The sequence below is a fragment of the Strigops habroptila genome, chromosome 5 (genome assembly GCF_004027225.2).
Source record: "Strigops habroptila isolate Jane chromosome 5, bStrHab1.2.pri, whole genome shotgun sequence".
Taxonomy (NCBI): domain Eukaryota; kingdom Metazoa; phylum Chordata; class Aves; order Psittaciformes; family Psittacidae; genus Strigops; species Strigops habroptila.
This window is the reverse complement of record NC_044281.2, coordinates 52,291,035-52,305,675: the sequence shown is the minus strand read 5'-3', so window position 1 is coordinate 52,305,675 and position 14,641 is coordinate 52,291,035. Positions and strand designations below refer to the sequence as shown.

Here is a 14,641-nt window from a genome sequence, read left to right as displayed (position 1 = left end):
ATGCAAGTGCCTCCATCCGGCATAAATGAAGAAATAAAGCTTCAGAGGTACAGTAACATGTAATTAATTAGATCTGATGCAATTATTGGCTCTCCCACAAGCCAGTGTAAGAGCTCAGCCATGCAGTGTGTAGTTAGGACTAGCGCCGATGGCGCAAGGTCAGGTGGAGCCCAGGCTGAGCGTGATACTTCTTGTACAGGAGTCCTGGTGAAACAGGGAAAAAAACACATGCCCCAAAATAAAATGATGCTGGTTTTTGTATGTCAAAAAAGTTCTAGCATAAATTACTGTTTTACAGTAAAAAAAAAAAAAAAAAAAAAAAAAAAAAAAAATAGCATTCCCAGATTCTGAATTCTTCAGGCATTAAACACCAGCCTGGTTTGTATGAAGAGCTGAGGCTCTGTAAAAACCCTTGAATGTCAGCTGGCATGTGGAATCCTCAGCATATTGGGAAAAGCATGTTCCTTCAGGCAAGTGCCAGAAGCAGGCGGGCCCAGGCATCACAATGCTGTGACCTGGATGTAGAAAGCTGCTGCCAAACACCACCATAGTGGGATGGGTTCTCACCTCGCCCACCTTCTGCACAGGGGCTGCAAAAGCACATTCCCTGCTGGGGATCTCTTTTGAATTACTGTACTGAAAAGTACTGAAGAAAAGAGTGACTTCGCTTTGGGAATGCTGTCATGTTTATAAGCAGATGAAGAGAAACAGGGAAGTAAATCGCAGCAAGCAATGCAAAAAGTGGGAGATGAATGAGTGCAAGGCATGCAGACTCTAGTATCAGTGTCCCTAAACTACTGACACAGGCTGAACATAAACTCCACATTCAGAGTCCAACCACTTCCCTTTCTCTAATACTTGCTCATTCAGTGTAAAGCAGGCATTCGTTACCAGCCTATTTTTAAGTCTGGTAAAATAAAGGAGGACCATCTTTCAGACAAGTAGTTATCATTGTTCAGGGACACTGCCGACAGCCTCTGGCTTACCACTCCAGGTCGCCTGAGAAGCCAGTTGCAGCTCTGCAAGCCAGTGGTGCAGGCAGTAGCTCCAGCAGCCTGAGCATCAGCAGTTTAAGACCTAAGGCGGAGTTTAAGAGGAAGTGATTAATGGATTTTCTCTCCCAACACAGCAACAAGGAAGTTCCCAGCAAAACTATCAGAAGCAAAAAGCAGTATTGTTGTGCAGTGAATTATTACATTGTGCAATGCTTCACCAGGCATCAGGGGAGCTGAAATTAGCTTTTTCAAAAGGGGATGGTGGCAGTTCAAAGGGGTTGGATCCACGAGAAGGTGAGAGGCCCCAGGAAGCCAACACCCCTTCCAGGACACCCCCCTGAGGCAGACCTTTCTTTCACCCAGAGATGAGGTCTTACACGTGCAAGCTGACGTGAAAGATTAGGAAGGGCCATTACCTGCTTACATAGGCCCCAACAGAGGGAAAGAGAAGGCAGTTGAAGACAGTCATCCTCTGGAAATCACCTTCCCCTGACTCACAAAAGCAAGTAAGGCTCAACCCCCAGACCACATGTCTCTCCAAGCACAGCTGATGAAGGTACTGTAGACTTAAAAATAAACATACCAGTAACAGTCCAGTATAGTTCTCTAGCTAGCATGCCCTGTACTGTTATTTCCTTATTCTCATCTGCAACGGTTTGTGCACAAGCTTCCAATTAAAGTTAGTAACTGAGTAAGTCTAAACAGCTCATTAACAAGAGGTGACATTCATTATCCTGCTTTTAAGAGATATTAAACCATTTGAGACAGGCCAACGACCTCTCCCATCAGAAAGAGAACACCAGGTGCTAATTAACTTACTTGAGATTACATAAACTAATTCAGTACTGAAGACTGGAAATGTTTCCCTGACATTTCACTAAGCTTCCTAGTACAATGAGCTTGGAAAAAACCTGCATACATACATTTTTACTCACATACCACTTCTGCAGGCCAAATAAGCAGAGCTGGGGAAAAGAGCAGGGATGCTTCAGACACAGAGTGCAGTGCGGAAAAGGGAGGTGAAGGACAGAGTTCTTTAGCTGGTAAACAGAGCACATGTAACAACAGGAAATCATTAAGAGCCTGCAAGGTTATCTCTAATTCCCATGAAGCAGCACAGCTGACTGCCCCTCTTGTTTTGCAAGACAAGAAAGCAGTGCTGGCTACTTGTGTTGGTGTGGACGGTCTGGAGGAGAAAGGAGAGGGGAGTGTGCAGCAGCCTCAGCTCCCTAGGTCAGAGCTCAGCAAAGCGCCATGCAGTCGTTTCTTCATCTGTCTATCTGGGTAAACACACAGAATGGTGGCTGGAAGATTATGTAAACTCCACTCGCCCCCTTAAATCTGCACCCCAGTATCTAAATATAAGAAGAAAGCATTACAGTTATGTTATTTCAAAGAAATTTATTTAACAAACTTCAGGAATACTGCTTGACGCTTCCACAGGCTTCAGAAAATGAACAGTTACCCATTACTGCACAGGTTGCTGTGTAAAAGGATATATCTGAGACAATGAATTTAGCCATCAAAACAGATCTTCTCCCAGCATTAGTAAGTCAAGCCGTACTATACAAAAACAGTTGGAAAAAAGTTACTGTATTTTCCCTAGAGGATTCCCTACCCCTAACAAAAGGCCTCTTCTTCAGCTAGCAGAGGGCATCCTGAAATCATTCACAATTGCACCAAGTCTTGGGTGAACTCAATGGCCAATTGTCACTGCTTCCCTCTAACCAGCGTGGGAGGCACCAGACTGGGGCAGAGTTTGGCTACTGCCTTCACCCAGGGAAAGGGCTGGGGGCGCATCCTCTCACTAGCACATGTAGAATTGATTTCCAGTTTTGGATGTCAGCAAGAAGGCACTCCGAAGTTACACCCACTTTTCTAGACAAGCCATGGACACCCTTAACCTTTTGTAGGTGAACTGTCTTGCCTGGCATAGGAACCCCTAGGCACCACAACTGTTAATTGGTTAGTTAAGGCACTCTACCATCTAGTAACTCCAAAGTGCAACAGTTTGGGACCAGACTTTGCAGACTCCCTCTGGGGTAACTGGCTCTGCTAAATTCAGCAGCACTGTTCACACAAACATCTGCAAATTCAGCCCACTGGCATGTCCTGAACAGTGCAATTCAACAAATCAAAAACACCTTCACAGAAACACAATCACAGTGCAGTTTTCCAGAGGCAGGTGAAGGGCACAAGTCCTTGTCCTTGAGAGCAGGTCAAGAAATCCTGACAGAGCCCCAGCCATTGCAAGAGCTTCAGGAGCTGCTGGGTAGCACAGATCTGTGCATTATCTCACCAGGAAGAAGAGCAGATTCATTTGCAAAAGCACAAGCGGCAGCGTCCAGAGCAAGCCTGGTCTGAAACTACATCGTGAAACAGGCATAGGAGCATTGTCTTAAAAAGTTACGGAGATCTGAGAAGGAATGGAGACTGTCCTCATGAAGGCAAGCAAGTTCACAGGAGCCCATCCAGCAAGTGTGGTTGTATGCTTAGGCAGGACTTCAGATTCTCAGCTTTCAAAGACAAATCTGTTTACTCATGGCTCACTTTCACAGCTTTTTTGGTCTCGGTGCTGTGATGCTTTTGTTTCAGGTGAAAAATTGTGTCAAACTTGCTGCGCAGGAAATGAAAATCTTGCTCAACAGCTATCAGACAAGCTACAGCAATGAAACATGCAGAAACATTTGTCTTAAAACAAAAATACAAGCAGCTATACCAGTGGATACAATCCAAGCATTAAACCAGAAACCCTGAAATACTTTAAAGACATTATTACCTGTGGGCAACTGAGTGCTGTATGCAGGACAGGAGGACATATGTAGGGCAACCAGACCATGAGGTCTCCTGCTGAGATCTTCTTTTTACACTAGACACCATGGGGAACTTCAAAGCTGTAGCAATTTCACAGATCTTGATTCAGCCATTGGCAGGAGGAGAACCAGCCTTAATGTAAATTTGACCAAGAGTCTTTGTATTTCCATCAGCAGTGACAGGTTAGAGCTGCCCCCATCAGCCCCTCCTTAGGCAATCATGGGCTGCTTCTCCTCCCAGTCCCACTGTTACTCAGGGGAGGAGGGGGACTTTGGTCAGGAGGATTTAGAGCTTTCACCTCCCACAAGAAACACTACAGGAGGCTCATCTCTGGGATGATATTTCCCATTGCCCGAGCAGGAAGCCCTGAAAACCAAAGCACAGCCCAGAAGGTTTGATGGTCTTAGCGTGGTCTGCCCAGCCACAATGCCCACCTAAAGCCCTGCAGAGTTTTGTCTCTTTTGTCCCAAGGGGACAAAAAGGAAACCAGGAAGAGCAACAGTCCATTACAGTGAACTCTGCAAGGGCAGAGGGAGCCGGTTTGGGTGACCTATTGGCACACATCCAATAGGCATGGCAGAGGAACAGTGACAGTGGGTAGAGGCTGTAAGCACAGGAACATGCACTGCTGCCAAGGAATGCATCAAAATCCTTCCTTGAACACCTGCATCACACCCAGAGCCTGCCCTTGGCCCCAGGACATCTACATCTTCCCATGCCTCTGTCAGAAGCGTCCCAGAAAAACAGGGCAGATACAGGGAACATGCCAGCAGGAACACAAAACGAGTAACCAGATCAAGACCTGTGTGCCTTCTCTTTTGAAATAGAAGTGGAGGAGTGAAATCCAGTTAAGATTTTCAATACTCCATGCCACTGAGCGTGACCAGCCGCAAATCATCTGTCCCCAAGCCAGAGCAAAGCCAGGAGGCACACCAAAGTTACACCACTACTCAAAGGCTCCAGAGTACAGGGGAAAGCACAGCAAGACCAAACCGATAAGAGTATAGGCTTTGTGTAAGCCCCAAAACAGCCCATGTGTGTAGATCACAGTCTGTTACCCCTGCACATGTTTGACAGAACACCCTCTTTTAATCCACTCTTCCAGAAACTGCACCTCAGCAGCCAGTCCCAGTCTGCCTTGCTCCTGTTGTGCAGCCCTTCATGCTGACCAGCGGGTGGGTAAGTCTTCTACAGACATCAAGACTGACACATGCTTCCCCACCTTGCACACAACGTAGGACAGGGTGTCCTTTTCAAGCTTCATCAGACTCCCTTTTTTCCAGTCTAATTGGCAAAGCTGATTATACAAAGGCGGAGGTACACTCTTTGCACCTAGATTTTGCCTACCCTGTTACCGGGGTGTGTAAGGCTGTTGATGTGAAGTCCACTGATCCCGTTGAGGAAGAAGAGAAAGGCAGCAATGAACTCGCACCAGTATGTCAGTGTGAAGCCCGTGAAGGTGAGGTGATCCTTCACAAGGATGGAGAAGCTCAGGACACCGGTGGCTGACAGCAAAAATGAGGCAAGGATGAGAACTGAGCCCATTGACCACTTCCGCCTTGCACTGGCATCCTCACAGACTTGGGACACCATCAGCAGCTCCAGGCCAAATATAGCAACCACAACGGCAAAGGACACCATGCTCCTTACAGGAATCACCCCCATGCTCAGCCCCTCCACCTTGGCCAGGCTGAGGTCAGTGACGCACTTCAGGACGCTGCCGTTGCTAATGGTGCAGAAGTGCCACAGTCCGAAGAGCTGCCCCCTCGCGAAGAGCCAGCGGCCATCGCAGACAGAGATGGATGACAAGACCACTGCTATTGCCACACACAAGATGATCAGGCTCCTGATGAGCGTCTCAAAGAAGGATTTCTGTGGTCTCCGGTGTGCCAGCAGCCTCTGTGCCTTAAAGGGTAATGGGGTAAATAAAACCTGAGTTAATAGCGCTACTTAAGGGTGAAATGAAGCCAGAGGGACAAAGCTATGGAACTTCAGCTCTTGAAAAGATCTGCTTGTGCACATCAGCCCCCTTCTCACAGGGGAAGGTGATGCAGTTACAGGCTGTACCCAGGAGAAAGGAAGGGTGGGTGAAGCTCTCCCGGTTCCTCGGCAGCATGAACAATGAATGCTTTCACATCAAGGCCCGGGTTCGGGATCATAAAGGCTGTGGGCTGAGCAGGATCCCAGCTCCACAGCCCCCGCCGCACAGCCTCCTGCTCTGGCAGGGCTGGAGGAAACCACCGGCCCCTGGGAGGATGGAGCCCGACGGATGGACGGCGGAGGAGGGGGCAGAAGTGTGTGGAGAGAGAGAAGGGAGCACCCAGTTACCAGCGCTGCCCTTCTTTCCCCACAGCCCTTCTGGGCTGCCGCCAGCCGGGCTCTCCTCTCTTCTCCCTTCGCCGGCGGCAGCCGCTGTCCGGACCCGGCTCCTCACCCACCGGCGGTGCGGCTCGGCTTCTCCGGGGCTGGAATGTCCGGCTGCACCCCGCGCGGACCCGCGTGGACAACGCACGGCCCCTCCTCACCGAAACCCTCCAAGAGTACCCGAAATGTTAATTAAAAGCTGAGCCAAGCGCCCCGCAGCGCCCTCCAGCCCTGCACGGCAGGCGGTGGTGCTCAGAGAGCCGGGTGCGGCGGGGAGAACGGCTGCAGCCCCGCCGGAGAGGAGGAGAGAGCCACGGACCTCGGGAGCTGCTACCCGTCTGGGGAACGGCGGGGTCCGGCTGGCTGCGCCCCGCAGCTCCGGGAAGGGTCGCGGCGACCCCGGCCGCCCAGGGGCGAGCCGCAGCAGCAGCCTCGCCGTGCGCAGCCCCAGTGCCCAGAGCAGCCTTCCCCAAGCCCCCCTTCCCCGGCGCAGCCCCGGCGGCGGGAGCAGGGAGAGACATACCGGCGCCACGATGGCGGTCATGGTGCCGCTAGCGCCGAAAGACGCGGGCAGGCTCCGGCCGCGGGTTTTTATGTCCCCGGAGGGCAGTGGGCAGCCCGCCCCACCCGGCCCCCCCCGCCTCCACCGCGGGGCCGCAGCACCCTCCGGGCCCTCCCGCAGCTGAGTCAGCACCGCGGCCCCGACGGGCGGAGCCGGGCCGGGCCCATAGCAGGAAAGGCAGCGCTGCCCTGGCCCGGAGCACAGGGTCGTCCAGGCCCGGTCTAGAGCACGGCTGCCCTGGGAGATGGTGTCCCAGGCAGCAGCCTCATCCCCTGCCCGCGTGTCACCGGCTGCCGGGTAGCTCCAGGTTTGTTTCTCGCCTCGATGCCAGGCTGGCGTGGGACGGGGAACGAGCCCCAGACCTCCTTGCCCACCCTCGGGGCGCACAGCCCTTCTTTGTGTGCAGCCCGTTCGGAGGCGGGTGCTGCACTTCACCAGAAGCGCGTCACAAAGGAGACCATCTGCCCCGCTCCGGAGCAGCTCCCGGCGCTCCAGTGCGGTGCGATGCAGGGATACTCAGTCGCAGGGCGCCAGTGGATACAGTGACACCCCGTCCTGCCCTACCCCTCCTGCTCCCCTGCAGGATCTGATCCCGCTCTTGTGCCGCCAAAGCCATTCGGACACCGGCTCTGTCCTTGCTGTGATCCTCTCACCTTGGGCTGTGTGCGCACTCTTATCTGGTACCGGTGCACCTAACCTTACGTATCTCTACACGTACTGTCAGCAAAAAAGTTTCTGCTCATAAAGTTTTATGCCCTTGGTCTTGTTCTTAGTCCTGTTTTGCCATCCTCTAATGAATTACTGATTGCTTTACTTGGTTGTTTGGTTTGGGGTTTTTTTTTGGTCAGAAACAGCTTACAAAAGAAAGCCCAAGGAAGCTGGGTTTTGCTGTGTCATCAGAAACTCATGTTTTACTGCCAAATTCTGATTTCAGTTCCAGCGAGAGGTCTGTAGCAACTCCACAGGGTCCAGCGGACAGACGCACAGGTTGTTGTTCTGGGCCTCCCTCGTATGTAGCCGGGATCAGAATTCGACCATTCCCTCTCCAGCTGAACAGAGCTGGAAGGATCTTGTCCAGCATGGGGTGGTAGAAGGTCTCGTAACTTCACCTCTCTTCCAGCTTCCATTTCTGAACAAATCAGTTGTCTATACAGATTGTCTTGTTATGTTAATCTCTACACAGTTTCAAGAGGGCTTTCTACGTTTCCTTTAAAAATACACACATATCTGCTATGTTTTGGCTGGAGGTGTTTCCTATAACACTATTTCTAATAAGAGCTACAGCTCTCAAAAACATGTTTACTTCAGTTTTTGTACTTTGCATTTTAATGATACATTCTGACCGTTTTCTTTCTCTCTTCCTGCAAAATCTTTTGTTCAATTGTTGATGGTCTTAGCTATATATATACCTTATTAGATTACATTTCTATCAAACACTGAATTGGGGTTTTTCTGCTTTTGCAAGACATGGCAAATATTTGCAAGGTCTGTTGTTAAAATTTCTTCTGTGGGTTTGTGGTCTGCAACACTTTTTGTTTCCTGAACATGTTATCCAAGCTAGCAAACTTGTTGCTTGCCAAATCCCTTTCATTTTAGGTTCATCAGATGGTAGAATAGTTTTATGAACATCCTGGACTATTTATTCCACAGGTTAAGCAGCATTTCCATATTGCAGTGTTCAGACCGATTAAATCAATTTGCTGTTACACCCTTTCACTTCCAAATTTAATGGTATTTATGGGGTTTTTTGGCTCAAAAAGCACAAGCAGGTCTTGTCTCATGTGCTGCACAAAGTGAACAAATGCTGCTTGCACTTAACCGTACCAAGCAAATGCAGGCTCGGGCCAGAAAAAATACATCAGCTCTTATCTGGCAAAACCATCACATGACTTACACTTTCTGTAACATTGGCTCAGTCCTGCAATACATTAGGCAATTTGGCCCCCAATTAGCAAAATTATTAAGTATAGATCTGCTTTAAATAGGAGTCACCCCAATGACTTTAGCAATTAAAGAAAAAATAGTCATTTTTAATAATGAGGTATCTCCTGCTGAACAAGATGGTTTTTTTCCCTGCAAAAACCCATGGTAAGGCTCAGATGAGCAAACACATGCATAAAAAGCTTTGTTGAATGAGGAACTTAAAGTGGTTACTTTTGAAACCAAAACTGCTCACAGTCATACTTGGATCCTTTAGCAGATGTATAGTTATCTGCCAGGCTGGTTTATTGAGGAAAAGGGTGGTTTGGGGACGGTACTTTTGCTGCAAATACAAAATTGCTTTAATGTTTTGTATTTAATTTAATTTACTTTTCCAAATACAAAATATACACCAGAATTAAACTTGAGCTGTAATTAATATCAGCACTGAATTGGTACTTTCATATTCACTCTTTACTGAAGTCATCGAGGACGATTGTAACAGTTGTGTAAATCAAACAGTAACAGTTTACTAGCACTTTGTTTTTGCTGTTGCTTTACTTTCTGGTAAAGGTGTCTAGATTTATGAAGCCTGCTAGAACTGTGCACCCTTGTTTCAAAGGGAAAAGGAGTGTATCTTCATTGGCTCATAACAAAACAAGCCACATATAATCTCTGTCTTTTAAAGGTTAAAAAACCAAAAAAAAAAAATTGCTTGAGAAGATGAATTGTGGGAAAATGGCTTGAGATTATTATTTTGGAAAATCGTGTGTGAAATCAGCGTTTTACAATCGAAAGAGCTCAGAGCTTTAAAAGGAAAAATAAGTTTGTTTTGGTTTCCCCCCTCCCCTGAAAAATACATTACCTATGTCATAACAACACAGTAAATGACCTTTAAAGCACTTCAGATGTATTTTTGGTTCAGCTGTGTTGAGTTCTTGGTATATTGCCAGTTTCATTATTTTGCTTAGAAAGTCCCTTTTCTCTATTGTTTAAGTGGGTATTTCACATCCTATCCCTGGACAGAAAGTTTTCAGGGAAATGTGTTCATAAATAATGGAAATTACCAGAGACTGTTGTAAAACATGGGAACAGTTTTATCTGGTTCATTTAAAGGCATGAGAAGTTTAACACTGAAGAATCTGTTCCAGCTTTTCTCCTGCAGAAGCCTGAAGAAGGTTCAGGACTGAAGCCTGAGGGCCACCAGGGCTTAGGGAACAGTTTCCTAAAGGAGTATTTCACTTCAAGGTAAAGCAAACACCAGTGACCAAACATCACCAGACTGGGTTCCTCTAATTTTGAAACTGGTTACATCTGTAAATGCATTTTTTCTGTTGAATAAAATTCTTTCTGACCATCTCTTCAGCTCTTGGCATAGCAACTGATCTGGCTAGGCATTTAAACCATCATCTTTGTCAAATCCCTATTTTAAGATGTCTTTCCAAACAGAAGTTGACTAGATCTTGGAGACAAATAGTATCTCACGGACTTGAGACTTTGGGAAATGCCCAAAGCCTATATGAGGGACAAAATGGTTTTCTTTGTGTCTTCCCCAGAAAGAGAGCATGTAGAAAATGTCATGAGGAAGACAGATGACACTAGCTGTCTCGTGTCACTGTGCTTTTACAGATTTTTATTTTCTTTTTTCTCCCCCCCCCCCCCCCCCCCCCCCCCCCCGGCAGTAGATTGAAAATCCGAGTTGAAGAAGCTGCATTCAGCTCCGCTTGGGTTCAGCCAAGCTGGGCTCAAACAGAGCTTCTGGAATGGGGCAAAAAGTCAGCAAGTTGCTGGCAAGCTGTTCAAGACTGGCAGCTTGTGGGAACACAGGCACAGTCATTATCAGTGCTCCAGGCAGCACGTATAACATAAGGGGAGTTGGGGTTGTCTCAGGGCCCATATAGCTCAGACCAACCCCCTATCACAACTACTTTAGCTCATGATTTTCCTCCTATCACTGTAAGTTACTGCAGACAAGTGGACAGCTGCCTCCTTCCAGCACATAAAATAGATGCAGTTAAATACATGAAGAGGAGAGAGCTCCTGGGCCAGATGGTTTCACTTTGCCCCCTGCCTGGACACCTCTCCTGTGCCACTGGAAGCAGACTGCTTACGCAGCCAGGGGCCGCTACATGCCGCTGCAGTCCCAGCTCTCCCACTCGCTGGTGGAGAGAGAACACCCACCACCAGGGTCTGGGATCTTGTTGTTCATCCAGATTAAACAGTACCTGTTGAAGCACTCATAGCTGGGTTAGAAACATGCCAGTAATATGCTGGTCCATTACAGTGACTTTAAGCCCTACCCCGATTAATGCAAAGAATGAATAGAGACTTTAAGCAGAAGAGGCTTAAAGGAATACATTTTGTATCCTGGAAAGAATTGTTTCTTTACTTCTGATCAGTTTCTGGACCTACTTCAGCAGCACGTTGGAGAGAACTAACGTCGGGTGCTTGCTCACTCACTCTGCTTTGGATTCAGCCCTGTTCAGGGATCTCTGGCAATAATCGTGCTGGCTTAGAACATCCCTCAAAGTATTTGCATCTGTCCATTGCAACAAATCGATGTTTTGAAATATTCACTACAGAAAATAAAACTCTAGCCCTTTCAGCACTACTAGAAAAATTGGGATCAGTATTTCAATAGTGCGTAAGCTGGGGAAATTACATTATTCAGTTTCTCAGCTGCCAGATATACATTTCTTCTCTCAGTAAAAGCTCAGATCAAGGCAGCTAAATACTCAGATTTAAAAATACCAAGTATGTTTTTTTTCAGATTCAGGACTCATTCACATGAGTGGTGTTTGTTAAGAGGAGGTGGCATCCATCTATCTCAGCCTTTTGGGGAACACAGTACAAGTCAGTGCCTTGCACGCTGTGGTAGGGACAAACAAGGTGTCTCCCTGGCTGCATTAGCCAAGCAATGTAAGCTGTGTTTAACTTTCACAGATGCGCTGGTTCTAGAGGAAATACAAGATCATTCTATAGACAACAGACTCATGCCTAGAATGGATTGATGTTATATTTGCACTTTAAATGAGCAGCTGAAGATTGGCTAATTTATAGATCAATGATCTGAGCCTGAAGATAGTTCCTAAACTTGTGGGCAGAGGGAAAAAAATAATTAGATTCTAACTTATGTTCAATTCTATCAACTTTTACAATTCTGAGTTTATTATTCCAACTCTCAGATGTTATGTCTATGTAATATCAACTTGTCTTACCTCTAAGCAGCTTCAACAATTTGCAAGACTGAATAACCCTTTTTAGGTGCCAGCTGTGCTATTCAGAAACTTAGTCAAGCCAAAATACATACTTATTTTTTTTTGTCTTTCCCAATTTATAATCAATCCCACCAAACCCACAAGATGGCTCAGATGCCCAGTCACCCAGCTCAAATGGCTAGTCACCCCAAAGTGTTATTGCCCAATACTGTTTGCTCTGAACACTCAGGGAACAGAGCAAATATTTTAAACAGCAGCAAATACAATTGTCATTTATTTTTAACAGTATCATCACAGTCAAATAAGTTCAAAGGTTAAAATGCTTGCATTGTGAAACAAGATCACTCCAGATGAGGACTGAAGAAATGTGACAGGAAGAGGCACACACTGCAGTCAGCCAGGGAGTGCTTTTTAGTTGAACACAAAAACCAGATTTTTCAACTCTGAAGTTATGGGCCTTAAGCAGCACCTCTGTAGCGATTTGTTAAATCTGTGCTGGAAGCATTGCACCTTCACATAGATTTGGTAAGAGCAACCAAAACCCAAGGAAAACAACATCCCCTTTACAGCTTATCTCTAATTGCACTGGGTGCTAACCAACTAGTTTCTCTGTCCAAGAACTAATAGCAGAAACACGATAGAAGGAACAGTCTTATCACATAAGCAAGTTAACATTTATTATTGCCATATCCAAAGTCCAGATTCTGTCCTGCGCACTCCGCTAACTCAGCAAACCAGACCTGAGTACACACATGCCAGCTGGCCTCTGACCTCCTGTGTGTTGGGCTTGTTTCAGCACACGTCTCTTCCCCTTCGCAAGCACTGTGAGGATCAGGATGTTGCTGATCTTTCTTTGAGAATACAGAGGAAATAGCAACTCCCTGAATGGGTGTCAGAACAATCCCCTGTTTTGCAGCACTGCACAGCCATCAAAAGCATCTGTTCCTCAATCAAGAAGACTTTATTGCAGACAAAGCAATGGTTCTGAAGTTGTATCTTGGTTTGAGGCTTGCCACTTCTGTTTCAAATGCCAAGGCTGTATACCTTAATGGTTGTCTATTTTTACCACTTTAATAAAGAGATAAAAAAGTTTAATAAAGGCAGTTACCTCTACCTACAAATCTGTTTGTAGATGTCCTTAAACCATTGTTCCCCTAGCATCACTACTGCCACTAGTATTTATGCAACCCAGGAGTCTCACACTCATACTAGCAAGCACTACGTGGTCAGGAAGTCAACATTTCCAGGCAGCCCAACATCCCATGCGCTTACAGACATTCATCCTGCTGCTACACAATCAGCCCCCTGACTTGGTACAGTCTTTTCCAACACTTCCCCTGCAGTGGCAGTACCCACAGTTAATAGCTGTGCAGCCAATTTCTGTGTTGCTGCTTCTCATCATGAGCACTGTGTGCAGATATTGGTACCTTTGTCTCTGCCTTAGTGCTTTTCATAGCCTCTTACTGCACAGCTCTTACTTCCACAACTTGAATTTTTCAGCTTACTCCTGATATGCCCAGTTGATTGCCAAATGGTAGATTCATTGCCAAAGGGCAAGCTAAATAGTAAAACTGCTGCTGTTATTATCCTAAGAGGGGTGAAGCTTCAAGCAGGAAAAAGGTGTTACTACAGTAAAAATAAAGTACCTGAATAAGGACATCCAAGGTAGAGCTCTCAGTCACTGCTATAGACATATTATAGCAGTGATAATTAAATAATAATAGCATTATTTAAGTACAAGACAATGTGTAACAGCCTGGCCAAGGCCAATGCCAAGGCCTTTCTGGGATTAGCACTGTGTAGACAGTGATGTCTTCCTAGTGCCAGATGGTATGAGAAGGGAAAGCAGTACTGTAACAATTACTTAAGTCTCACAGGGGAAATACAGCCAAATGTAGGACTAGGGTACAGAACTTGCTACTCGCAGCCTACTCTTTAGACAGAATCCAATTCCACTGCTTTTAGCAATCAAAAATTCTGAAAACACCAGTTTTGACAGAAAACATCTTAGCAAAGCACAGCATGCTCACAGTGCATCAGCTTCCAGCAAACAAGAGAAGTGGAAGCACTTGCCAGTATAAGCTACAGTCTGCTACAGGCTGGCAGAATCCTCCAAGGATAACCAGCTTCACAAAACACAGCTGTGAAAAAGGAGTTGGTTGTGGAATTTAGGGCTGGCAAAGAGCTAAAATGATCTCTCACACTGAACGTCTGCTTTGACCCCTCTTTTGCAAGGCGAATGTAATCAACACAATCTCTAATAACTAACAGATATACAAAAGGAGAGGAAAAAACCCTCCAAATACCTAAGTTACTTACCAAGAAAGAACAAGAATAAACCACCTTTCTCCTTATGAGACAGGAAACAAACCCTTCTTTATTGTAAGAAATTTTTACGGGTGAGCAAGTAAGTCCAAGAGCATTTCCCATTAAAAGTAGCAAAGGGAGGGAGTTATAATTTTTGAAAGCATGTGAGAAGTTATCTCTGCATCTCTTACCAGCAGCATAAGAAAGTACAAGTTAGATACTACACACAGCAAATCCTGTGTAACCTAGTACAGAACTATGTATTTATCTAAACAGACATGTAACAATAGGTTTCATCCCTATGTATTTCTATAAATCAAGTACTTATCTGAAGACAATTTCATTTGAAGCCTTCACTTGTTCAGAGGCTAACCAGTACAGCTGGAATTAGAATGTCTTATTCCTGTGAAAATCTGGGACTTGATTCTCATATGCTCTATGCTGGAATAGTTCAACGTCAC

The 14,641-nt window shown here is 46.2% G+C and overlaps 1 protein-coding gene across 1 annotated transcript; it reads right to left on the bottom strand.

The window, feature by feature from the left end:
* Positions 1-2,379: 2,379 nt before the first annotated feature.
* Positions 2,380-6,772, bottom strand: TMEM37 (transmembrane protein 37). Its single transcript, XM_030488240.1, has 2 exons — positions 6,697-6,772; positions 2,380-5,714 (listed from the first exon to the last, which is right to left on the bottom strand). Exons 1-2 carry the CDS (start codon positions 6,715-6,717, stop codon positions 5,142-5,144), a joined length of 594 nt encoding a protein of 197 aa, XP_030344100.1. The 5' UTR covers positions 6,718-6,772; the 3' UTR covers positions 2,380-5,141.
* Positions 6,773-14,641: the final 7,869 nt, after the last annotated feature.

What these genes read in the sequence shown, in the direction of transcription:
- TMEM37 (XM_030488240.1), bottom strand. Translation starts at nt 6,717, where the DNA reads ATGACCGCCATCGTGGCGCCG. An exon ending in TGACCGCCATCGTGGCGCCG is followed by an intron (nt 5,715 to 6,696) that starts GTATGTCTCTCC and finishes TTACCCTTTAAG; the next exon opens with GCACAGAGGCTGCTGGCACA.